Source organism: Etheostoma cragini, chromosome 13 (assembly GCF_013103735.1).
Source record: "Etheostoma cragini isolate CJK2018 chromosome 13, CSU_Ecrag_1.0, whole genome shotgun sequence".
NCBI lineage: Eukaryota > Metazoa > Chordata > Actinopteri > Perciformes > Percidae > Etheostoma > Etheostoma cragini.
In genome coordinates, this window is record NC_048419.1 from 11252665 (window position 1) to 11279011 (window position 26347).

Genomic DNA, 26347 nt, shown 5'->3' on the forward strand with positions numbered 1-26347 from the left:
CAGTTAACAGACATTTATAGCAAATCAACAATTTCTGTGACTCTACATCTCTGCTTCATGCATACAATTTTTAATCTTGACTTATTTCATTTTTTTGCAGGAACACCCTTATCACATTCACACAGTTACACATTCGTACCTGGAAGCCAGTGCCACCTCAGTCTGATCTGCTGGCCACTGGAGCGGTTGGGGTAAGGAACCTTTCTCAAGGGCACCTCAGTGGTGGGGGGGGGGGCGAACGCTGCTCTTTTACTTTCCCCATCCAGATTGTATTATCTTGTTGGTCTGAGGATTGAACCGACGCCCTCTCGAGCACAAGCTCGCTTCTCTAACCTTTAGGCCACCACTGCCCCCAAAAATGACACTGACACTGTACAACCACATAAAAAGCAGAGGTAAACTGGGAAGAAGTGAATGTCAGTGTGTTTGCTCAGTACACACTGGTAAATTTAGAGCCAAATGTAGAGAGTGCCAATCAGGAAATTATAGATATGAAGCTCAGCCGATGGACATTCATTCATTTCCTCAAATGCTGTGATGTTGAGCCTGGCTGACGGTGTCAGACGTGTTGTTAAACCTTGAGTAATTGGTTCAGCCTGTTCTGGGCTTGGTTCAATCTTGGTGTGTTATGCTGTTTTTCCACGAATTAAACAGTTAAAGCTTACAGAAATATCTGCCGGCTCCCCTCATCCGCGGAATGGTTGTAGGTGTAATATTGACTGCATGTGAACAAGTAATCTCCACCACAGATTAAATTAGAAATAACCCTGCTTCTTATGAAACCCATGCATATATTCATTAAGTATGACTGTTGAAAGGAATGATGGATCTTCAAGATCATTTACTATTTTAATGTTACTGGTGATGTCTTTCATTTCCAGCAGGGAACTTTTACATCAATCTTCTCTGTGTACTGTAGTGAGGGTGCATGTGTCGGATATCTTTTTGAACAATATGTGCGGTGAGCTGTCTTCCGTTGTTATTAAATGGAAACACACATAGGATTCACCACGTCACACAACACATATCCCAGATTTCCAGTGACATTATTGACCTCTGGTGGCCAAGTCAGGGAAGTGCACTCCCACCATCATCATCATCACATGTATTGTTCTGACATGTTCTCTGATTATACTAACTGTATTAGATGCATTTAAAACTATTGGCTGTGTAGTTATCTGGCAAGGTGACAGAAGCCTTCACTTTCTTGGAAACCTAGTGTGTGTTGCTGACATAGAGCTTGTATGGTGGAGATTTGTATTTATTTTTTCCAGAGTAGGTTTTATTTGGCCAGCTAAGGGTTTCCACTGACACTTCAAACCACATTCTTTTCAGAATACTTTAACTTACACCTCTCTAGAACACTAATTTACATTATACATTGCAAGCTGTCAGTTGTGTTTTTATAAAGTAGATAACAATTGGTAATCAATGATAATTTTACTATATAAAAATAAATAAACGCACATGATGCACTAGTAATGCTTCCATAGGCTGAAAAAACTCTTGTAAAAGTTCATGATTTACTGCCCAACTTCTATTACATACCTTATACATTTGAGGATTAAATTCACAAATGATATGACTGTTCTAGAGCCACATGGCCTATTTTAACAGATGTCACTGTGCACATGTTTCTAAACTGGCTGCAGTTGTTTTTCTTTGACAAGGAAACACCTGGAGTTTACAACTGAAAGAACGGTTACTGTGTTGTGCAGACTTTAGCTTGAACCACACAGATGCAGAAACTCCATTTAGGACACTTTTACCTGAAGAAAACGATTTTAACGAATACGAATCCCACAGATGTTTTAAACCACTTGCCCTAACTGTAACGTGTGTAAACGCAGTTTTTAGGCATTAAGGCAAACAAAAACAAAAAAAATATAGGCCTACACCAATCACAACTGATAGCATTTAAGATTCATTGTGGCACTGTTATTGAAATAATTTTAGGAATGTTGATTCAACATTATGGTCCTTTTGGAGGCTCTAGTTACTCTTATTTAGTTCAGCTGGGATTGACAAATAACTGCAACACAGCCTCCAATGACCATAGAGTAACAGAAACCGAACATTTAATGTCCTTTTTGAAAGTTATTGGACGAAAAAGTTAAATTAACTGTAGGAGTTTTTGACGCTGGGTAGGTGCATTTAACGAAATTGGACAGTGTTGGAAGCAAGGATTCGTTTGACATAAGAATTGAACTGCAATATGTCAAGGACATACTGGAGATTGACTTTTTTTTGTAATTACTTGCATTAAAAAAAAAAGAGCTCTGGCACGCATTAAAGAACCAGATGAACAGCAACGTAATGTTTACTTCGTATGTTCTACCAACGTTACAAGAACCCGCAGTGCATGTTAGTCAGCGGGGGCCATTTTTCCCCATTACCTGTAATAGGAACGTTTATTGACCTGCTAAATGAGTAGCTAACACTTTTGCATAGATAGCTACCCATACACACACACACGTTAAAAAGTCACATAGCTGCAAGCACACGATGCGGTTTCGTCTATTGAAGACGGTTACCGTTTTAAAGTTGAACGTCAGTTAGCTAACGTTCGATACAATGTTTAACGGATAGTAAACTTTCTCCACGTTAGCTTCTAACGGTAACGTTAGCCCAACTGAAAAACTTTGTATCCACGACTTTAACTAAACAAGCGTTTATTAAATAACAATGCAAATTCAAACAAGGCAAGAAACGTTGCTCTTTTGAGGATCAATGGGTGGCCCTTAAAAGGGCCTTTGGGGTAAAAGTTATTAGCCAGAAATGCTAGCTAATACTCTTGAGACTGGGAAGAGGCCTTCTTTCCCGCCTTGCCGGAACTCGGTGCAGATTGGCCGGTCTTCTTGGGCAGCAGGACGGCCTGGATGTTGGGCAGGACACCGCCCTGGGCAATGGTAACACCGCCAAGCAGTTTGTTCAGCTCCTCGTCGTTGCGCACAGCCAGCTGGAGGTGACGAGGGATGATACGAGTCTTCTTGTTGTCTCTGGCGGCGTTGCCAGCCAACTCCAGGATCTCAGCGGTGAGATACTCTAGCACGGCGGCCAGATACACGGGAGCTCCGGCGCCGACTCTCTCAGCGTAGTTACCCTTGCGGAGGAGACGGTGGACACGGCCCACAGGAAACTGCAGACCAGCGCGGGAGCTGCGGGTCTTTGCCTTGGCGCGGGCCTTTGCTCCGGTTTTGCCTCTTCCAGACATCGTCGGTTGTATAGTTTATATTTCGTAACGAAACACTGCAAGCGTAGGTTTGCAAACGTTGGGAAGTAACGATCTCACACAACCTGAATATAAACCCACAGCTTTGTCCCGCCTTAAAACGGGATTGGCTTTTACAACTAAAATAATCAAGTATGATTGGCCTTATGAAATCAGAGAGGACAGGAAGTCAGTGATTATTGGTGTATCTGCTCTGGTTTCAAACCAGTCACGGTGGGCCTTACACAAGACACAAGGGCGATTGGCTGTTGTTTTTCCTGCATGCTGTGAGTGGGCCATACGGTAAAGAGGCGGACATAGAAGACCAATCGAGTGTCTTCCCTCCAGCTTCAAATGTTTTGGCGCTTTTACTGTACGTTTACACCGCCACCGACTTGAGCGTCCAAAGATACCGGAAGTCATTCATTTTCAGTGGAAGCCGGCTTCTTACAGGTGCAAGTAGCGGCAAATCTGTCGGCGTCGCATTTTGGGCGTTTTGAGCATGTTGAGCGTCAATCTGAAAGTTGAAATTTTTCAACTTTATGGTAATGAGCTATGACGCGGTGCAGCGACTGACGCCAGCCGCCAATCGGAATATAGACCTCCGGAAAAACATACGATGTAAACTTTCGTTCCTACCAAAACATTCCATCTGAGGACAAGCTCATAATCGCCGTTGCTGGGTTACCTATTGTTTACGATGTAATGTTGTCTGTACATAGGGACCAGTTAACGTTACCTGCCGGTCACATCGTCTCTAATGGTCCGCTCACATTGAATCCTGCACGGGTAACTAGCGTTAGCTTAATCCGGCGGGTACTCGCTCTGCCTGCACGCCGCTACGGCTCAGCGGCTAACGAGCAAGCTAACTGCTAACAGACCTCGCTGTGACCAATTAACAATACAACTTCTGTCAGTATGTAATTTATAAAAAGGTTTCTAGTGTCCGTGTATTGGCGGGGCGGCTAGAGCTTTTTTGAAGCTCAAGTCGGTTGCGGTGTGTACGTACGGTTAGAAATAGTACATTAAAAGTAGAACCACTACATTATCTATGCAGAATTTAGAAACTTTGGTGGTACATTTTTAGATAATTTAAACATTTTGTATATCTGTCTAAGTGCTACTGCAACAAATTAATTTCCCCGCAAGGTAATCACTGAAGGTTTTCTTATCACTTGTGTATAGCTTGCTTGTGAGAATAATCAAACCCTGAAAGCAGCCAAACAAACTCATACACTCAAGCAGATGTAAAATGTACAGCAGGTAACCCTACGTACATGTGTAAGTAGTAATGTTGCTGCATTTTAACATAATGTAGGCTCATTTTAACCTAAATGGCTCTACACAGGCATATTTTATATGTATGTTATAAAACAAATGGCGTAAGCATTACAAATTAGTAAAAAATGAATAAAATAAATAAATAGCCAAAGGTAATCTAGTGATGCGGAACAAAATAATTTATTGGCAATAAATTAAACATCTCAAATATAACAACAGAAATCATACATAACTTAAATTTTGCAGCCGTTTTGCCGTTTCACCTTCCAGCCAAAATATGTGCCTTTAAACAGTGAAGTGGCTTAGTTCTTTTCTTCAGCATTTTCCATTGGTTGTAGTTTTGTAAAGCACTGCACATGGTAGTTTAACAGCAGTGAATCAGTCTCTGTAATACCTTTTAATTGTTATATTTTGTATTAATGCAAATTAACCTGAAAAGTGGTATTAAAATCATTTCATATGGTTATTCTGCAGTTCCATAATGAATTCAATCAGTTAAAAGATGTTTGATGTACTCCGACAGAACACAAATGGCCAAAAACGTAGGCCTATGTACATTTTTTACACACTGGTTCTGTATGCCTTTGAAGGCTGCAGCAGGTTTTTTCATATCTCCTGTTGCCAGTAGCAGTTCCACTTCTAGCCCTGAGTATGTTCACGCCACCCATCACCTTGTCATACACTTTGACAATCTTGTTGCTAGTAATCCATCAGTAGAGCATCTCTGAAACCTTCCCCGAGACCTCCAAGTTCCATTTTCCAGTCTAAACTGCAGAACTGTTATAGTATAGTCCCTCATGTAAAGATTACATTTATTTTTAAAAACTGTATTATGATAATGCTCCTGAATGTTTGATTTTGCCTGCAACCCATGTGAGGCATTTTGTACAATATATGTAGTTTTACAGCACAGTGTGACTAGTTATTGGAATAATAAAATGTCCACATGATCATCAACTGAAGTCTCTATCAAGTGTTTGTACTTTTGACCCAGTTGGAGTCAAAAGGAGACACAAGGAGAGCAGGACCTTTTTTTAATTTTAAGTTTCAACTTATTGCCCAGCTTAACTGAAATGCATTATAATATTCTACAGAAAGTACCTTTTTAAAAAATAAAAAAGTACAATAGATATATTACCTTCCCTGCTTTGTTTATAAGATACAACAATCTAAAACCAATATATTATGAATGAAGTGCTAGATCTAGACTGATTTTTGTCAACTTACTTAAAACTATGTGTTGAAAAATTACATTTGCATGGAGAAAAACACAGCAAGTTATATATTTTACAGTGTAATGCAACTATGATGAGTTGCTTTTGGGGTAAAATAAATAGCACTTGAGAACCACATAATAATTCACAATTGTACAACCCAGGAATTTTACACATGCTTTTAAAAAACTTTCCGAAGTGAAACCATAAGCCTCATATTCACATTTTATGTCAATAAATAGTTTGAAAGCATTTTCACCATCAATCACAATCAAACACTCATACTGTAGTTTGTGTTCAAACAGGTCATAAGACGTTTCCTTTTGACTTTGACCTTCTCCTTACTGAGCAGCAGAGTTTCACTTGAAAGAAATAGATTTAATAATCACAATTTACCTTCAGTCATGTGATTAAACATGACTTTTGTCCTGAAGGTGCAATCATTTCTCTTCAAAGGAAAGCCCTCCCAGAGGTATCCTCCTTTTAAGATGTACAGGTGACAACCCACCGGGGGTGTTCAGCCTGTCAAAGCCTGGATTCTTGCACGGTTTAGTTGATCTTCTTACAGTAATAATAGTACTAACAGAGGCCTTAAAACAATGCTTAAGTCAGGATGACCGGCCTCTTGCCCTAACAAGGATCAGTTATCCAGTGAGCTTGCTCCTCCGTTGGTAGCTTTGCCTTTTGATTTGCCCGATGAGCGGAAAGAGAAGCGTTTGATGAGACGCCGAGAGAAACTGCCAGACTTTTTGCGGCTGATGGATGCAGCGGCAGCAAAGTTATTGCCCATGTTGGAGATGTCTTCGTGGGATTGGCTGAGGCAGGACGCTTTTTCTCGATGTCTTCTGCGGAACAACAGCTTCGTCCCACTCTGTAGAAAGCCCACTAGAGGACACAGAAAGAATACTTCACTGTAGTGGCAATCCAGAATTACAGTACAGGACAGGACCTTGTTGGGAAAAAACTAACCAATCATCAAACTAATAGTTTTAAGAATGAATTCACTGATTTCATTAGATAGCTTCAGTATCAAATTGATATTCAAATAGACTTTGGGACTGATCCACTCAAAACCATTGTGGTCTGGTTGGGTGTTTGCTGCAGCATGGCCTCCAGAGGGCAGTCAAGTATCATGTGTTATTGAATAAATATTCTTTAATGTATGCAAATATTTGTGTTTGCACTTAACAAAAGACATTACTAAACAATGCTAGTGGAGACTGAACCGCTGATGATTTTGGTGCACTGACCAAGCAGCAAGCAAACTATAACAACAGTGTTACCTTTATGGTCCTTGAGGCTGCGGGTTTCCAAGGCACCAGTGGAACCAGTATCTGATTCCACATCATCCACAGAGGGACGCTCCGACACGTCGGAGGGTGTGGTTTCATCTGGGTCCTGGTGGTGCCCCGTCCTATAATGGTTGCCATGCATGGCTGCGTCCATGGCTGCAGCGTAGCCGCTCGATAACACGCAGTCATCTTCTGAGAGCGGAACCTGCTAGGTGATAGATAGTGAATCCACTTATAATAGACTTATACTTATCAGTAGCCCTACAGAAAAATAATACTTTGCACAATCACAACATGAGACAGGTATGTCGGAGGAGGACAAGCAGTTGTAAAGTTGCAAAGAAAACTCACACACACTGTTTAATAGTAGGAAATGTTTTGGGATGGTGTTACATCTTCAGAAGCCATCTTTTGTAGGAGGTTACTTTTTTGTTCATTCATTTACATATCCATTACTATACATTCGATAGAGCTAAAACTTCAATACAACCACTCTATAGTAACCAGAATAATATGATTCAACAAGCCGCTACATTTGACACAGTTTCCCTTCTCTGACCTTTGACACGCCCGAGATGATCAGCGTGCTCCTCTTAGTTGGTGTCTTCCGTGCTACTTTGGAGGAGGACTCCGTCAGCTGCCGGATGGCCGTCTCTGCAACGGGATCCAGGCCATTAGAGAGGCGGCTGCTCTCTGAGCAACAAAAACACAGATATTTAAATCTGCACTGTACTAGTAAACTGCAATATACAGGTTTTCAAAAGGTGCATAGTACTAAATTGATTTTTTGTTGCAGTGCACGCCAATTTAGAAAATATATTGTTTATAAGTAATATACAAAAAACACTCCATTGTACTAAACTAAAAATAACATACTGGTAATTTTATTGTCTGATTGTGTTTCATCACTCTTTTCTGCTCTATGTATAAGCAAATAGTTTCTCTTCAATACCCTATGTTAAGGTTTTTGAACTGAGGTTTCTACACTAAGAGTGCATGTTGTGTATTGAAATGAGCTTTACTCTCCTGTTGTGTCACACTGCAGCTTGCTACTTAATGCTACTTTGCATATATTATGTAAAACGACGTCTGGCCTTTTGCCTAGAACTCACTGCTGAGGTTGGGGCTGGTGCTGCTTCTGCCATCTGACAGGAGGGTGGGTTTCTTCTCAGTCACCTCCACTTTGGACGGCGAACGCAAAGGGGAATCACCTGAAAGGCGTTACAACCATTTTTATGTCACTGTTAATATTATCTCGTTGTACGCCTACCCTGGCACAATGTAATACTTCACTTTGTGCTAATCTACCTGGACTGCGGTCCAGCTTCAGTCGAGACTGGACGGTCGTGACAGTGGTGACAATGGTCCCATCTGGCATGATAGTTCGGTCCACATCAACTTTCTTGGTGGGGGTGAGGGAGGAACGAAGTGGCAAAGCATTGTGGGCGCTGCGCGGCTCCTCTGTTTCCACATACAGCAGCTGGAGAAGTTAGAAAAAAAAAGTGAAGTGGGGATGGGTACTTTCTTAATCAGGTGGGCACTTCATTTAAACTTCTTGACATGCAGGGACAATTTTAGAAGACTAATCCGTGTAGGTATAACAGGTTGCAGGAGAGGTGCAGAACAACAGGGAGTGTAGCAATATGAAATGTTGGCCTGCAGATTGCAAAATTAAAAAAGGAAAAAGGTTGGCTGGTGAAAACGCCAGAGGAGATCTGAGACAGCAATCACAGGCATGACAATAGACCATGTATCAGCTGTTATACAATACTCCCTCTCCTTTTGTGTGGTAATTCTTTGTTTGGTTCTAGCTTGCTTGATGTTAGAAAATTAATTAGGATGCAAGTGTACACTTCAAGGCATGATAATGGCTTTGAAAGAGCTTTCCATAATTTTACAGAAATGTGAAGGATGTTATCGCTCACCTCTGCTGTGATGGTAGCGTTTGGGGCCAAGCCGAGGCCGTGACTTATTGACAGTTTGTGTTGTCCAGTGGGAACTTTGCACCGGAGGTCCAAGGCGATGGAGGCATGGCCGGGCAGGAATTCTATCAAGTTTGAAAATAAAAATAAAATCTCAACATATTTGTATAAACAGCATTAAGCTGTTCCTTCACTGTAATTCCGAGGCCATAATGGGGACATTTCCTGACATTGTATAGATCCCAGAATGCTAACCGTTACAGGGAGCCTGCCAACAGTACATTTAAGACATCAATGATTTTGCTTAAGCAGGCTAAACATTCCTGCTGATCAAGTTTCTGAACAGCAGCCAACACTAAATGGCTATCATGTAATGCCTTACGTTCCTTTTTGCCATTCCGCTCCAGAAGTCTTATTCTCAGCTCTTTGGTCTCGAGGCTCAGCTCCCTTCAACACAGAAACACTTTGTTAGAAGTAAAAAAATACAAAATTACATTCATTGGACTAAAGCGCCTTCTTTCTCAAGCAGATGTTTCCTCCTTCCAAATCTGAAACAATGTTTTATAATATTAATATTCATGCATATATAAGCAACAGTTAAAGTAACTTTACCTAATGCATTTATTAATTAAGCAAATCCGCTTCATCAATGTGGGTGTTGTTTGTTCAGTTTGATTGACAGTAACAACCCACCAACTGTCATCTAAATGTTAAATCCTGATTGGTGCACAAAATAATCAGCTAGAAGGGCGATTACAAAATAAAAAAGACAGAAATCTGTCATGTGACATAACCAAAGCTGTTCTAGCTGATTGAAAGAATACATTTCCTGTGCTTTTAATGTTGGCGACAGACATTTTTCACATTACGGTTAACGTCTTACAGAGTGATTTCTTCACCCCATTCCACTGAGGCGTCGGGGTTGCTGGGCACAGACAGGAAGCGGGTTGTCCTCTCTGTGGAGGGTTGGTCCAGGCTTAGGACACAGCACAGCTCCCCTGATCTAGACCACTGACCTGCATGCACAAAGCAACACAATGAGAACTTGGCAATCTGCAGGAAGCCAGTCGGAATGATCTGACGCTGAGGGAGAAAAATCTGACCTTTACTTAAGGTCGCCCTGAGCTGCCGGAGCAATAGTCGTCTCACCAGAACACTCTGGGGTACAGAGTTCAATCCCACTGATAGATGGTCCATGGGAGCCTGGGAGCGTGCAGAAAAAGGGTACAGAGCACAGCATCTATCAAACAGCATCCACTCATAGCAATTTATCTATTTCAGAATAAAGGCCCTTGTTAGTTTGTCTTATTGCTGCAAAGGTAGCAAAAAACTCATCATTCTCACCAAAGGATTGGGTTCACAAGACTTGAGGTTGAGGACCATGGCTGGCTGAGTGCTGAACAGAGTATCCTCTATCAGGCCCTTAATCATGTCCAAGTCGGCCCCACGCTCACTGCCCTGAGACCAAAAAGAAGCAGCTGATTACTGTCTGACAATGTGTTGTAGCAGGAAGGGGGAAAAAACTCAACTATAGACAAAAACTACTGCGGCTTTTAATACATTTGTAAGCCCAATTTTATCTAATTTCTAATTTGCAAGAAGACCAAAATACATAAAGGTTTACTGTTGCTTTAATCTTAAAGCAATTAAGTTTGTTCAAAAGGCACATTTGGGAGATGTAACCAATCCCAATAGTTCATACTTACATTTGGCTCGACTACATAATGCCAAATCTTAACTTTTATATTCTGGTTTTCAGATTCAGTTGGTATCCTAGAAAGCTGTTTATTGTAGTAATAAACAATTCATTGTGTTAAATATGTGTTTTTATTCTTTAATTTATTAACTTTGATGCTGTGTTGATCAAAATGCTTCAAACTGCACGCAGGTGTATGTAATAATATACAAGAAAACCATTTCCCTCATGGTGAGATTAATGCGGGGAAAAATCACAAATATGCAAATAGAATTTGAATGAAAGTATAAGCACAGTCTCCAAAATTTGCATAATGTATTTAACTTTTTTTGAATGTACGCAACCTAGTTTGTAAACTCTAAGCGGGTCCAGAAACGAGGCCTCTGCTGACTACAGACATATCATATTAGTAATTCAAGTATCAGATGTTCTCACTTGTCTCTGCAGCTTGCATGGAGACACTGTCAGAGTAAATGATGGCTGCTTAGAAAGAGTCCAGGATATCAGCAGACCCTCGTCCTCCACCTCCTCCAGGCACACCACCACCTGATGGAGACGGCCAGGCAGACAGCAGGTTAACCAACATGCTTTTTTAATTAATATTATAAAAGTACTATAGTAAGGATTGTACGTGTTGCATTTTGTCATAAAAAAATAATCACCACACTGTTTAATTGTGTGAATTTAGTACAAACAAGGCCTCTTCCTAAATGTTACATTATAAAACACTAGGAAACATTAGGGACCAGAGAACATGCAGAGGACACTTCATTCCCATGAAATTAAAAAACAAATCTTAGAATGCTAGATGGTGGAAGGAGTGAAGTGCAGTTGGAAAATCACTACTAACATGATAATCCTCTTAAAGAGAGAAAACAAATGTCACTGAGACATGAAGCAACAGGACTAACGTTCTTAGTTGTAGTAACTACCTGAATTACTGACATAAACCAGAGGGTATTTGACTGTCTCAACTAGGAAAATATTCTAATACTCCTCATTTATTGCAGATGGCGGGATTACATGTGATTCTTTACATTTGAATAACAATGCAAATGATGCTGTACAATTCTCATTTGTTTTAGGGAGCCTGCCCTCAATTGTGCAAATTTTCCAAAATCCAGGTAGTGTGCTCTTCTACCTTTGCCTCCATAGGTGCTATAGTGATCTGAAAGGTGTCCATGGAAACGGCAGCGGGTGATTGCTGTGTGACCGTCACAGGAAACGTCACTGTGTCCACCAAACATTTACAGTGTAAAACCTGTAAAACAACAAGTGGTTGACGAAAGGACAAAACTTGTTGAATGTTAGAGCAGATTTCTGCTTTAGAAGTTTATTTGTTACAGCTGTATTGAACACAGACTATGAAGATGACTTACCATTCGGTGTGCTGCTTGGTCAGTGCAGGTCACACTATCTATTGCAGAGGCAGTAGTTAACTGGAGATTGCTGTCAAAAGTGATCTGGATGGAGCTCTGGGTGAGACGGAGAAAGAGAACAAACATCTCAAATTTTACATAAGAGAAACAGGACAGACCCATGGGGATGAATTAAAAGATTTTGTACTGCAGTGATTACATGCAGCTGGTTAGCAGTAAGTCACAGTCAATGGTCTTTAGCCAATTAGTAAATGACATTGCAGCTGTATCATTTAAACTTAAATGCAAATTAACTAGGACATTTCATGAATTTTAAGCATGTTTGGTATCAGATGTCTAGGGAGTTCATTGATCTTTGCTCCAAGCGAGTGAACTCCTATGTGGTACTGATCATCTCATTCATATGCTAATAACGCCATACAATCAATATAAATTTAACATTGCCGTTTGTACATTTCCCTGCTACAGAAACTTTGCAAGAGCAGGATTTTTTAATTCAGAGTATTAATGTGATTATTTTCTCATGCTAAAGGTTAATCATTAACATTTGAGTTTTGTTAAGTCTGATGTAGAAAATTTACATAAGTTAATAAACAGACTCTTAAGGTGCTGTAATGTGCATGCCAACAAGCATGAGGCTATTTTTTACCATGAATGGCAAAGCTCGACTACGGTTTAAACCCAGGCAGCTCTATGCATTTGTGCGCTTAGATGAACAGTGCCTGAAGATACTGGGGAAAAAATACAACATATGTTTGACCAAAGGGTGACAAGGAGTATGTTGAAATTAAAATGAGCTTTTGTATTAATACAGAAGTTGTGGATTCCCCCTCTCGGTCAGGCTGATGTAGCCCCTACAATAGCATCCATTGTCAAAAAGTCTGAATCACCAGTCAATGTGCTTAGTCATGCTTACTGTCAGGAAGCATTTACTATATGAGTGTTAGACTTAGTTTTCACCCCCAACAAAAGAAACTTCTCAGTTGTAAGAAGAGATTCACCAGAACCGTGGCAACATCAGGGACCTACTATCACTGTGTGTGTTTGTGTGTGTGTGTGTGTGTGTGTGTGTTTGTGTGCGTGTGTGTTTGTATGCGTGCGTGCGCCAGAGAGAGAGGATCTGTTTCAATAGCAGGCTTTAACTTGCTCAGGAGAAGCAAGTTTGTGAAAACAAATCCCCTATTGTCAGGGCTAATGTTTCTTCAGGTCCAAGTCCAATCTCTAGCAAACACAGTGAAACTATTTTCTGGCCTGGGTGTGTACGTTAAATTTCTGAGGCTTGTGGGAGCAGGAGCGTGTGTGTGTGTGTGTGTGTGTGTGGCATGTTGCGTGTGTCAATGTTCTAGCCATAAGGGCAGAAAGCCAAGTGCAGGGCTCCAAGCTTACGCAGGTTCCCCGGAACCAACACCGTGACTAAAGCGTACAACCGGCTGTGTTTATTTTGGTTGGCTGGAGCCTCTAAAACTGCTCAGTCACCTGACCGTTCATTACATGAAGTGCAGAATTAATATGATGTAATGTATTTCAGATTGAGGGGCGTTAGATAAAGCCATTAATCACAGGGATTATGATTGTGTGTGTTAATAGATTACTAAAGTTTGTGTCACTGCTGTCAAACACCACTGGCATCTTAGCAGTAAGGAAAAATGGAGTCAGTACATTGTTGTACATTGTGCACTTCTAAATATCAGTGATTTTTTTGAAAAAAGAATCTGGATCCTTCAGTTTTCTCTCATTTTAGACCTATTTCTAAACTTTCCTTCCTATCAGTTGTTTTTAATCATTTTCAATCATTATTAGATAATTTTAGTATTTAAGAAAAGTTCCAGTCTGGTTTTAAGCCTCATCACAGTGCACAGACTGCCTTTCTAAGAGTTTTTAATGACTTTCTCTTAGCAGCTGACTGCTGTTTTAGTGCTTTTAGCGCTTTTAGATTTGTCAACCACTCTATCCTTTTATCCTGACTCAAAGAAAGTGTTGGTATTACAGGCCTGGCCCTCAAATTATATGAATCCTACTTGACAGATAGGAGTTTTGCTTTCCACCTTGGTAATTGCTCTTCATCTGCTGCCCCTCTTTCTTGTGGGGTCCCCCAAGGTTCCATTTTGGGACCCATGCTCTTTTCTCTGTACATGCTGCCCTTGGGGCCCATTTAAAAAAAACATAACATTTTGTTCCATTTTGTAGACAATGTACAAATCTATTTGCCTGTAAAAACAATGATAAGGACACACTTCAGCCTTTGTTTAACTGTCTGAGAGATCTCAAAATATGGTTGGACCAGAGTTGTCTCTGTCTCAATGACAATAAAACTGAAGTTATTGTGTTTGGTCGTGCTGAACATTTTGCAACATGTGCTGATGCTCTTGGTCACACATTTGTCCTGTCACCAAGAATCTGGGTGTGATTTTTGACAGTGCTATTAAATTTGACAAACTGACTAGCTAAGACTTTTGGCTAAATTCAGGCCCTACCTGCTACACAAAGACTTGGAAAGAGTCACACATGCATTTATTACATCTTAGACTACTGTAACTCTTTATATGTTGGATTGGATCAGTCATCCGTTTGTCAGTTACAGTTAGTCCCGAATGCAGCAGCTCGACTTTTAAACGGGACAAAAATGTAAACATATTACACTAGTTTTGGCCTTGCTCAACTGGCTTCCTGTCTGTTTCAAGATTTATGTTAAATTGTATTGCTTGTTTTTATGATTTTAAATGGGTTGTCGCCGTTATTTATCGGAGCTTTTACATATCCAAACACCTTTCAAGGCACTGAAGTCCTCCATTCAGATGCTCCTCAATGTGCTCAGATCCAGGTTAAAAAATAAAGGTGACTAAACCTTTTCAGGGGCTGCTTCAAACCTCTGGAATAGTTTAATTATTCACATAAGAACTGCTCTGACCGCTGAAACATTGAAGTCCTTGCTTAAGACCCACTACTATTCATTGGCTTTCAATTCAAGTTGAGCTTTGACACTTTGGTTATTTTGTATTGTGTATATTACCATTTGGGGTTTTTGTTTGTTAAGGACTTTGGTTGACTACGGTTGTTTTTAAACGTGCTATATAAATAAAATTGAACTGAACTGAACAGAATGAGAGCAAAATATTGTTACATTTTTAGATATTTATTTCTGCACTTTGCTTTCATTAGAAATCTGGTAGATAAATATAGTCAATATAGGGGGAAAGTGTGGGGTATGACCACAGACTATACATCAATTTATATGTATTATATTATGTAATTATACAAATATTTATGTACAAATATCCTCTTTATGTTCAGTCTATATGCATGACATTCACAACTTGCGCCTATGTGGTAAAAAAAAAAAACACTTGGCTACCAGACCCTCAGGTGCTGACCTCAATTTTGGACCAGCCATAGTGCATTTACAGCACAGATTTGGGATTTTTATGTGAAACATGGAGCTGGGCAATATATAGAAAATCAAATATCACGATGTTCTTGACCAAAAACCAAAATGTCGATATTGTATGGTTGACTATTGGTGCTTTAACAAAATGTAATTTACACAATGAGATTTTTGATAAATAATCTCCAGAAATGAATTAATGACTTAGTGGGTAAAGGTAATTAACAGGTAATAAAACAACTAGAACAGTCTGGGGAGTTCAGACGGCTGTCTCATTATGAACGGGTCCAGCAGAGGTCAAATGGCGGATACACACGTTGTGTGTATGAAATGTCTGTATCAACACTGTGCTGCATTTTTATGAACTATGATATTCTGGCCATGGGTCACATCTCTGGCCCAGGTCCAGCAGGATCCGTCTCACAAGCTGTTACTCTACTAACTGAAGTTAGTTGCATTCAATAACTTCTTCTGTGTTCTTCACCGTGGCCGCCACGATAGCAGAGTTACCCGCGGAAACACTGGTAAAAATACAGGTTTGCCCCTCATATTTAACAATATACAGTTGTGTTAATAACAATTAAAACTGTGGACAAATGTCAGAAGTGTGGACCGGCGCTGTGTGACAGGGCTGCGCGGAGAGTAAGAGGAGAGAGAGCAGAGGAGAGATCCAAACACCGGCACGGCTTTACAGAAGAAATGAGTCATGTAACGCAAAATTAAACCCTATCCATGTAACAACATTGCAGCGTATGGGAGGACATTATGTGCACCGGTGCGTCCTAGAGGAAAAATATTACTCGTGCCCTAGAGCTTGTGAGCTAACAGAATCTAACAAAAGCTAACTAGCACTGCCACCGACTAGCACTGCGGTGGCATGCTCACTGACGTTGTCTGAATAACACAGACAGGACAAAATGTTGCGTTTACTGGTAAACTGGTAAACCTTAAGACCAACGTATAAACAACTGCTATCTGTTGAATTTTCCTTCCGTTACTCTGTCCTCTGTGACTGTCTATATCTTGAAACTAAACTGCGCGAGGAAGGGAACAACTCTGACTGGCACATGAGCAGACAGGGGTTTATGGAGCGGTAGATGCCCTATGCCCTGCCCTAGTGAAACATGGAACATAATCCATGACAAAGACAAATTCACAACTCTGTATTTTTCTTCTTCAAGCAACACTGGCTTGCTAATATGTGTCAGTCAAAATCTAGCATGCCTGAGAGGCATGCTCTTAGGTCAGTTTCAGTCTTAATTGGAAGGACCACTTTCTGAGCTGCAGCATATATTTGGGTGTTTAGCAAAGTGCTAGTTTAACATTTTGAAGTCTGCATGCTTGAAAGATATAATGGTACAGCAACCCCCAGTTTTTAGGTTTGCTGTATGCCTGAAATTAACATAGGGTTGGAAAATATTTAAATATAATTTACTTCTTCTTTAAGGTAAGGCCTTGAATATGTAACTGGTCCCATTGCATCCATTGGCTTCTTAGGGAGCCATCTGGTACTCTGTTATTATGTGTATCCTCCTGGCAAAAGCTAAAGAGCTAATTTTGTCATGGAGAGGTCTATGCAAGCAACATAACCTCTGATTTGTCCTTGTGAACAACCACTGTTGAACTGAGTGTGTATGTGGAAGGTATTTCTGGAAAGAGACAGTTCCTGAGGACATCCATGGTGTCGCTTCAGGTTTGTCAGAGTCACCCCGTTTGGATCTGACTGGCTGAACGCTTCTGAAACGCATGTGGGTCAACCAGAAATACACTCCCCCTGTGGCTTTTGTTGACCTCCATCTCCCTTTCCTGCCTTTTCTTTCAGTACCGTGTATCTCAGGTTCAGGCTACAAAGGGTACAAGCTTTGTGGTGAAATAAAAGCAATTTACAATAAAACATTCATTTTTTGGAATTCATAACATTCAGGACATTTAGCCTACTACTTACACAAGCACACTGGTTTGCTTACTTGAAATGACAAAACATATTATGATCTTTTTTTTTCACCCATGCAAGCAGTACAGCTGGAGGGATGGCAATGTTAGCATGCTAACACTAAAATAAATTGGTAAGCATGGTTAACATGTACTGCTAAATAACAGCATGTTGGCATTTAGCCTCAAAGTGCTGCTGTAAGCTGCTGACATCTATAAACTACTTCACCCATCGGCCATAAATCACACATTGCTGGATTTAACCCAATTTAAAGTAGGCCTGTGAATTTAAATGTATTTTATATCTGCAATTTTATATTTATGAGTGTATACTAAACAACTAAACTAATGAATGTAATCTGTTACATTCAGTAAATTACATTATTTTAATTTAACTGGGATATAGTAGTATAGTAGGATCCACAGTAACTTCACTTTGCAATTTATTTAGGTACTATATACTGTAATATTAGAATAATGCATAACGTGTCTCCGTTTTAAATGCTGAGTCCAAAGAGCCACCTTGTAGCTCAATGGTGGTGAATTTGAATTTCATCAGCGGCTCTGACTGACCTTAGTTTCCTGCACTGTCTTTGCAAATGACTGCTGAGTGCTTAACGTTCCCTGTCATTAGGAAGAAATTTACTTGCGCATAACCACACAGTATTAATCATCTACCGGCAGCTCCCAGTCAGAGAGGGAAGAAGTGAACTGGCCTTCAAGCTAATCACCAGGCTCTTTATAATTGCAGATCTTGAATGGGAACGGAGCTTCCTTCCCAGCAGATGCACACTTGTGTTCTCTATTAGTCCTCCTCTATCACCCAGTGACTGAGGCTTGACATCATGTGTCAGCTGCAGATGCACACACATTCTGACAAAGCTATACTGGTCTGAAGAGGCAAACCAGTTCAGTCCTTCAAGCCTCCTCCACAAAATAATCCAGCCCAGAGACATCTGAATAGCTCCATATTAAGCCAGCCTGCTAAAACATGATTAAATCCAGAGGCTTCCGCATTAATAATTCAGCAGACAGACATTTTCTCTGGATAAACAACTGAGTAATGAAACAAGCTGCATCATAGAGTTACTGTCCAAAGGTGCAGGATGTGTTTTTTATGATGCAGAACTGATCCAGGTGTCTTTAATCTCTCTCTGTTTAAACTGCTTGTGTTTAAATGAAACCACAATATGTAAATCCTGCATATGGCTTAAATATAGAATCTTAAATCACTCTGGGGTTTCAATTGTCTCCTCTAATCTATAGCTTCCGAAAAGCACTCACCATCTCTTCAGCCTATAAAAGAATCATAAACCGAGACAAGGAATATACAAATGTCTTGACTATATATCTTTAAGGAAGACTCTGATGGGGCACTTTCACTAACACCTTGTCTGTACACAACCAAATGAATGATGATTTAGGTTTTCTGCCATTTACGACATTTATGTAACAACACGCAACCTTCCTGTCAGGATTCAGCCCCCTGAAGCATTTTTCGGTCTCATCTTGTTGTTTTAGTAGTCAGGGGTCAGTGTCAGGTCTCCCCTCAGAACAGAGTGTCATCAGACAGCATTCAGACCACACTCAAAATGAGTGAGACAGCATGAGCTGTTCTGTAAGCTAGCAGCACTTTACATGATCTAATATGCGTGTTTGAGGATTCTTGATTTACGTCACTTACTGCTGCAGTAAGCCGAATATATCGGACAGTGAACCACTGACTCTTAAGAAATCTTCATAATGAGATTGATAAAAATTGCTCCAAGCGCAAAGGTACAGCCAATGATGAATAACAAATACCTAAGAGGTGTTAACAACAAAAGCCAAAACCTTCCTTTTCTGACTGCTACTAAAACATTCATAATATTGATCCATATTACTGTGAACAGCAACACTCTGACACACTGAGTGACTGGAGAAAAAAAGTGCATGTGTCATTCTTGCAGATAACACAGATCCAGAAATGTATACTGTATGTTGTTCCACAATGGTCCTAAGAATGACGAAAGTGTTGGAAACCATTGTGTTTAATACTACAGATATTGGTAAAAAAATGAAAAAAGATCAAGAAAATCCAGTATCAGTATTACATCATTTACTGCCTAGACTTGAGTCAGGTATCAGATGCCTTACTTACATGACGCATACTCTCTTATCTAATTCTCAGTAAGAGAGTGAATTCCTCAACTTTTCATAATCATCCTTTGATTATTTAATCCTTTTGTCAAATTAGTTGCTGATTCATTTTCAATCAATCTACTAGTCTGCTAATTAATTCAGCTCTACATGTAATGACTTCATGGAGGATAAAGATGGATACCAATTGTCATGTACCATGGAAAGTTTGTGAATTTAATTTCAAGTCTTTATCATTTTGGGTCGCACAAGGTGTTAAGAAAAAGCAGAAGAGGACATATTATTATTAGAAAAAGAAATCATAACATAAACAATTAAAAGCTACTTTAATGCTTGACCAAATATATGGGGCCTGCAGGGGAAAGGGTTTTGCTGAACCTTGTTTGTTGCACCAATTTTCCACTGGACTTGCCTTTATTTGGATACATTTTAAAAGAATTATTTAAAGACCTCTGTCAGCATCAATCTTAAATGCCGCAGTAGTACTTAGGTTAATGATATAAAGCATTTGTGTGCTAATCCCCACATGATGACACTAAAGCCGTATCTTCGTGCTGCGTTCCTAATGAGAAGCTCATGTTTTGCCGGATGTGGAAACGTAATCAGGAAATGTTAGAAGAGAGCGTGAGTCTTCGATACCATAGTTTAGGCTGGCTGCTCTAGAGTCCATGGCAACATGCCTGGCAGGTGGCAGGTGCTGACTGTGTGTGAGAGTCAAAGAATGCTGTGTGACTCGCTTGGGCCACTTCCTACTTGCTCTATCCGCACCAACCCTTACAGTTTTTCCAGATTGGTTTTTATGGAGGAGATAAAAACCCAGAACAACGACTCAAGTTACAACTCCAAGGCCACACTGTACAGACAAAGGAATGAGCACTTAATATTGTACACTATGTAGACCAATCATGTCACGAGACAAAGACCGTGTTGTCAATCGCTAGGTCTTGCTGGCTTTAAGACAGACTCCTGGAGGTAGGCTATATCTATTCAACAAGACATGTGATTTGTTATTTCAGTATCATATTCGAAGTTTCATTACCATCCTCCCAAGTGATTTGCATATGCCCCAGACACATTTAGAATAACAGATTACTCTGCAGGCAGCAGATATATTCTTGTGATGAGTAAGCTCGGTAAGCTTTTGCTCACACTCATCATTGTTTCTACTGGTATTTAAAACATTTTAGAAGCCTGAAGAGATCAATTCAACAGTAAAGGTATGATGCTCTTACGTACAAAAAAAATCCATAGAAACTTTTTTTTATTTTTTTTTTTAAACACAACCCCTTAAAACGTAATTTCTAAGCCTTCCTTGTGTGTGGAGTGCTGCTAAATGGCTATCAAAGGGGACATTTTATGCACATTTTCAGGTTCATACTTGTACATTGGGTTTCTTCTAGAACATTTTACATGCATTAATGTTCAAAAAACATTTGTTATTTTCTCATGCTGTCTTTCTGAATACACCTGTATTAAATTCACCCTTTGTCTGAAACACTTTGTTTTAGTGCCTATAACTTAATGCCTATAATGGCACTGTAGCAGCACTTTCTACTTACAGTATGTATAGTTGTGACATTGCAACCGTACGGAAGTCCCGACGGCTCGTTTAAAGGGCCCGTTTTAAATCAAGGTTTGTGCGCATGTCTCCATGGATTGAGTGTTTTGTTAATATAAGAGTATTTATATAGCACCTCAACCTCCTTTATAGTAAAAAAAAATGTTACTCTCACTTTTTTCAATTTGGAACCTTTAAATTACTAATTGTATCCCAAACAGAGTAGTTGTGCTATGAGCAACTACAGCTAGGTTGCTTTGTGATTGGTTTTTATATGTTGTCACCTAGAAACTCCATTAATCTAAATCTCACAAAAGATTCCAAAGTTCACCAAAGGCTCACTCCAATGTTGTGGAGTTTCTTGGTAACTGAGAGCAACAAAGGTCACAATGGATCAACTAATTAGGGCTTTGCAAGATAACTCAACTGGCACGCTACAATTTACCACCATATATCAAAGAGAAGCGGTTCTAAAGAGTCCCACTGCTCTGTTTAATGACCTCTTTTTACCAACACATAGTATTGAACACGTTAATGAAAAAAGATACAGCTGGTTTAATGCAGCATACCATAACAGATGTTGAATGCAGAGAAAATACATAAAGAATCTCAGACCATGAAGGATTCAGATGAAGAACCGTGAACATGTTTTTGCTCTAACTTAGCAGTTTGTACATGTATCACTGGACATACTGTCCCGTAGCCTTCTCATAGAAGACTTTGTCCTCTTCATATTAAACAAAGGTATTAAAGACCAACAGAAACATTGTCAGACTTTAAAGGGATAGTTTTGCATTTTGGAAAATATGCCTTATATTGCAGAGACTTAAATGAGACGGTCAACATCACTCACATATGTACGCTAAATGTAAATGTTAGTTTAGCTTAGCATAAAGACTTAGAGGGAAACAACTAGCCTGGCTCCCTCCAAAGGGTAAAAGGTCTGCCACCAGCACCTCTTAAGTAATTTTACAAAATGTCAAAGTAGTCCATTAACATTTATGTTTATTACTGGGCTGTGTGATATAGCTGCAATCATAATTATGACATATTTTCCAATCCGTATATATTCACAATATGGCAAATGTATGCAAAATCTCAAGTAAAAAGATTTTAAGGCTAATGGTAACACATGATGATTATTACATCATCACTTTACACCCCTGATGGTTGATAAATGGTATTGCAGAATTATGGCCCAACGACTAGTATTCTAATGAGAGAAACAATTTTTACTCTATTTCTTAGCAGAGTATATGTTAAAAAAAGACGGATTTCAGCAAGTCGGACATCTCTCTAATCTGGATGCTCAAACAGGCAAAGAGAATGTAGATGTCGTGGCCTATTAGTTGCATTTTTAGGGTAAGCTCCAAGTATATTTTCCAAACCAATCACTTAATGAGTATTTCTCAGAAGAGTTCACTTGAACATCTGAGGGGAGGCTTTCAAACAGCCATTCTGACGTGACCCTTATGAATCAATATTAAGTGCTGTGTGTTTTGCACGTTCGCTCTGTGGATGGATCTGACCCCTTTAAACTCCTCGCCAACTCATCTCTCATTCAGCACACACACAGTTTTTTAGTGGGGGGTGCAGAGGATCCATCTCTTCTTCCCAGTTTTCATAGCAAGCATCCGTCTTTGATTCGCACAGATCAAAGGAACTATTTGAAAGGAGAAAGACCTTTAGAAACTTACAATTGGCCTGACTACCAGCTGTCTGGAGTACTCACCACACTAAATCCAATATTTCAGTGTGAAGCAGCTGCTTACCGCAGTTTTAGGAACATGCAGGAAAGGTGAAACAACCATACTCCTGTCTTGAGCAACAACACAGATGTTGCCTCTTCCCACCATGATCCAACACATCCATTTCCCCCCACAGGGCCAGGTATCAGACTATTTTTAAGTGCTGTGGGTGTTTTACTGTGGCTACGCTGACTGGTCTTGCCTCTCTGCTCTTCTGTGCATTGATTCAAAGCTGTTATGTAACGCTCTGCCCCCCATCCTCTTACCGATTAGACACTCCAACTCCCACACCTCCACCTCCCTGCCTACACACACTTCCATTGCACATGGGCACACCGGCTGTATCAGCCCTTGCTTAACTATTTATGCCTCTGCTTAGTAGAGTAACCTTAGGGGTGCGCCTCGACACACTGCCATAATGTTTATTCAGATGTTCTTTCCAATTCGATTATTGCTATATCTCCTCCTTTTCATGGCTTACAGATCTCAAATAAACAGCTTACCCCATGCCTGCAAGCTTGCTCATTCAGAGCTTTGACCCAGGTTCTCTGCCAGTGCTCCTTGAAGGATTTGAAGGAGAACAGAGAAGTCAACAAGCCTTTAACCCCTGCCTCAGATGCAGGTCCTCCATCTCGGCCCGAGTGGAGCTTCAGCAGGAAGCCCCACACACCTCCAGCCTGGCTCTGGTTAGGCTGAGAGAATGAGAGCTGCTGCCAGGCGGTTCCCTTACTGTCCTGCTTGACTGTCTTCCTTGATCTCCAAAGCCGCAGTACGGCCAGCAAGTACTGTAACAGCCATCCCAGCACAATGAGCAAGGAGGTCAGAAAGAGACCCACCAGACACAGCCAGCCCACCTCCTGGAGCTCCATCACCATCTCCTGGAGCCTCTCATATCACCCGGTCCAGATGGAAATATCAGGACTGTGAGTCAGGGTAGATCAGGTCCCTGTAGCCTGTGAGTGGCAGCAGAAGACAGTCAGTCATCTTGATTCAAGAGGTAACGTTACTAACAAGTTATTACTGAGGAATAGGCCAGACTACACAGAGGATGCACTGACATGATGGCTATATGGCCGATTTAACTTTAATTTGGTTGTTTAAAATCACGTGTAAACACCGCGCGTGTATGTTGCATTTGAGACGGCGTAATTACGCATGTCAAAATCAATCGTGCACCAGCAAAGAAGACTATGCAGCGCAGATTAACGACAAAAATCTGATCATTATTTGTAGATTCATAACAACCTACCGTTTAACTTAAACGGTCCGAGCTGAGCTGCAGGCTGCAGGGAATCGAAAGCGCATTGGCAATACGAAGCTGGCTTCATGGCGATATGCTGCCAACAGCAAATGTGTTTGTTCCATCTCCGAGTCTTTAGCGATGTTTCGACTAATGTCTCTTTGCTGTCCTCTATCGATTCTAAATGAAGCTTTCTGCTCTCTGCATTAAAGACTCAAATAGGTTACAAATCTCCGCTGGTATATACCCTCCTGCTTCTGTAACCTCTTCAGTGATGATTTAACAAAGGACATCAGCGGCCGACAGGGGGCGCTGGTATGGAGGAACGCAACAGTAAAAAGGAATTTAAAGGCACAACCTCCTAAATAAAAAGAGAAAGCTTCAAATGAAAAAAAAATGAAAAAAACAACAACTAAATACAGTCATTTTCAAAACTGTTTTTTACACCTATCGACACAACTTGAGGAAGCGGGTTCACTCCTGCATTATGACATAATTTTGTGGCCCTCTTGCATAGGGCCCCTAAAAATCCAGTTAGGTCATAGTATCTTAATTCATTGTATATTGTTCTCACAGGGTAGCTAAACCTTAATAAAGTTGTGCTTAATGATATTTCTGCTCCCATCTATGCAGTGTGCTGTGTAGTTCATGGTAATACTTCTATCCCCTCAATATAACACAGGGGCCATAGCAGTGTTTGGCCCCAGCAATTAAGTTAGCCAGTTGGGAAATGACAATTTACAATCTGTTTTGTTAGTAATTGCGGTACATAGGCCTGAAATACATACACACACACACACACACACACACACACACACACACACACACACACACACACACACACACGCACAATTACACACACACACACACTCAGGACATATTCATGCACAAATGGAGAGATGTCAGAGTGAGTGGGCTGCCAGGGCTGGCCCAGCTGCCTGAACGTGGGGGGGGGGGGGGGGGGGGGGGGGGGGGGGGCGTGTCTTGCTCAAGAGCACCTGGCAGTGTCCAGGAGGTGAAGTGGATATTAATCTACTGGGGCTGAGCTACTGCCACCCCCAATGAAATGTATTTATTTGAAACAGAGAAAATGCCCAGATAAGCATTAAACTTGTAAAACAAGAGAATACGTTTTGAGCCCGGTTATAGCAACAATTGCTAATGTCCCCTGCAGCCCCTGGGCAGGCATGACAATTATCCAGCCATGTCAATCCAATAACTACAGCAGTGGAGTGTAACTAAGCTTGTTTTGAGATATTTGTCCGTTTTCATTTTAATGTTACTTTACAGTTGCACTATACATTTTATTACTTTGTAGTTTAAGCTTTTACGTACAAAACCGATTACTTACTACAGTATGCATTGATATGGATTGAACATTAGCTCCACTTCAACAGCTGCAACCATAATTTGCTATGTACACATTAATGCATCAGAATAACCCAAAAATATAATATATGATGACATTAAAGGGGTGGTTGGTTCTTGTAATTGAATAGTTCAGCATTTTTATTGGTATTTTTATTTACAGTAAGTCATGGATCTGAATACTTCTTCCACCACTTATCAGTATTTGGCCATGTTACATAAAGTCAGAAGGCAAGGCAAGGCAAGGCAGCTTTATTTGTATAGCACATTTCAGCAACAGGGCAATTCAAAGTGCTTTACACAAAATCATTAAAACAGATAAAACACAAGTACAAACAGTTAAAAGTCATAAGCATTAAAAATCAATAAGACACATGAATATACAGAAGTCACTCGTCCCACTGACAGTCACCTGTACTGCATTTTAAGGAGACCGGTTGTATTTAATTGTCTATTTCATTAATTTTGTATTTACAATAAATTAACTTCTAAACATCTGTATAATCCATTTTGTTTGTTTTTTCTTTTTAGATTGTAGCATATCTCCCCGGGCACTTTCTAAAAAGAAAGAAAGAAAGAAAGAAAGAAAGAAAGAATGAAAGAAAGAAAGAAAGAAAGAAAGAAAGAAAGAAAGAAAGAAAGAAAGAAAGAAAGAAAGAAAAGAAAGACTCATATGAACATCATATTGTTGACCACAGGTGGCAGAAAAGTTCCCTGTACCAATGACCTATCAACCAAAGAAGAAAATGCCACTTCCGCGTCGACACAGTAGCAGGAAGCTGTCAAAGCTACACGTTTGTTTACATGGATGTCGTACAGGGAGAACGGTCTTAAAAGCAAAGGGAATACACTGATATTTTTTGAAAAGAAAACAAATTATGTAAAATCACCAAATAGTTCCATTTATTTCAATTATCTTCTCATGCGAATAAAAATAACCGACGACATTTTTTATAATATTTTATTTTGAAAAGGTAAAGCGGAA

At 40.2% G+C, this 26347-nt stretch overlaps 2 protein-coding genes across 5 annotated transcripts; both read right to left on the minus strand.

The window, feature by feature from the left end:
• Window positions 1–2655: 2655 nt before the first annotated feature.
• On the minus strand, window positions 2656–3331 carry LOC117955993 (histone H2AX). The gene has a single exon (XM_034890839.1). The coding sequence runs from the start codon at window positions 3212–3214 to the stop codon at window positions 2786–2788; it is 429 nt and encodes a 142-aa protein (XP_034746730.1). The 5' UTR covers window positions 3215–3331; the 3' UTR covers window positions 2656–2785.
• A 2276-nt stretch (window positions 3332–5607) lies between these two features.
• On the minus strand, window positions 5608–24277 carry c2cd2l (c2cd2 like). 4 transcript variants are annotated; one of them, XM_034890832.1, is made up of 15 exons: window positions 24004–24277; window positions 23258–23707; window positions 11996–12091; window positions 11758–11877; window positions 11052–11162; window positions 10265–10378; window positions 10024–10123; window positions 9804–9936; window positions 9303–9367; window positions 8924–9045; window positions 8307–8478; window positions 8111–8209; window positions 7558–7652; window positions 6990–7206; window positions 5608–6591 (listed from the first exon to the last, which is right to left on the minus strand). In XM_034890832.1, the coding sequence occupies exons 2-15, from the start codon at window positions 23627–23629 to the stop codon at window positions 6347–6349; spliced, it is 2061 nt and encodes a 686-aa protein (XP_034746723.1). In that variant the 5' UTR covers window positions 23630–23707; window positions 24004–24277; the 3' UTR covers window positions 5608–6346. The 4 variants fall into 4 exon arrangements, with proteins under 4 accessions (XP_034746723.1, XP_034746724.1, XP_034746722.1 ...); XM_034890833.1 differs by having other exon boundaries at window positions 6990–7203; window positions 24004–24276; XM_034890831.1 differs by having other exon boundaries at window positions 6990–7203; window positions 7558–7691; window positions 24004–24276.
• Window positions 24278–26347: the final 2070 nt, after the last annotated feature.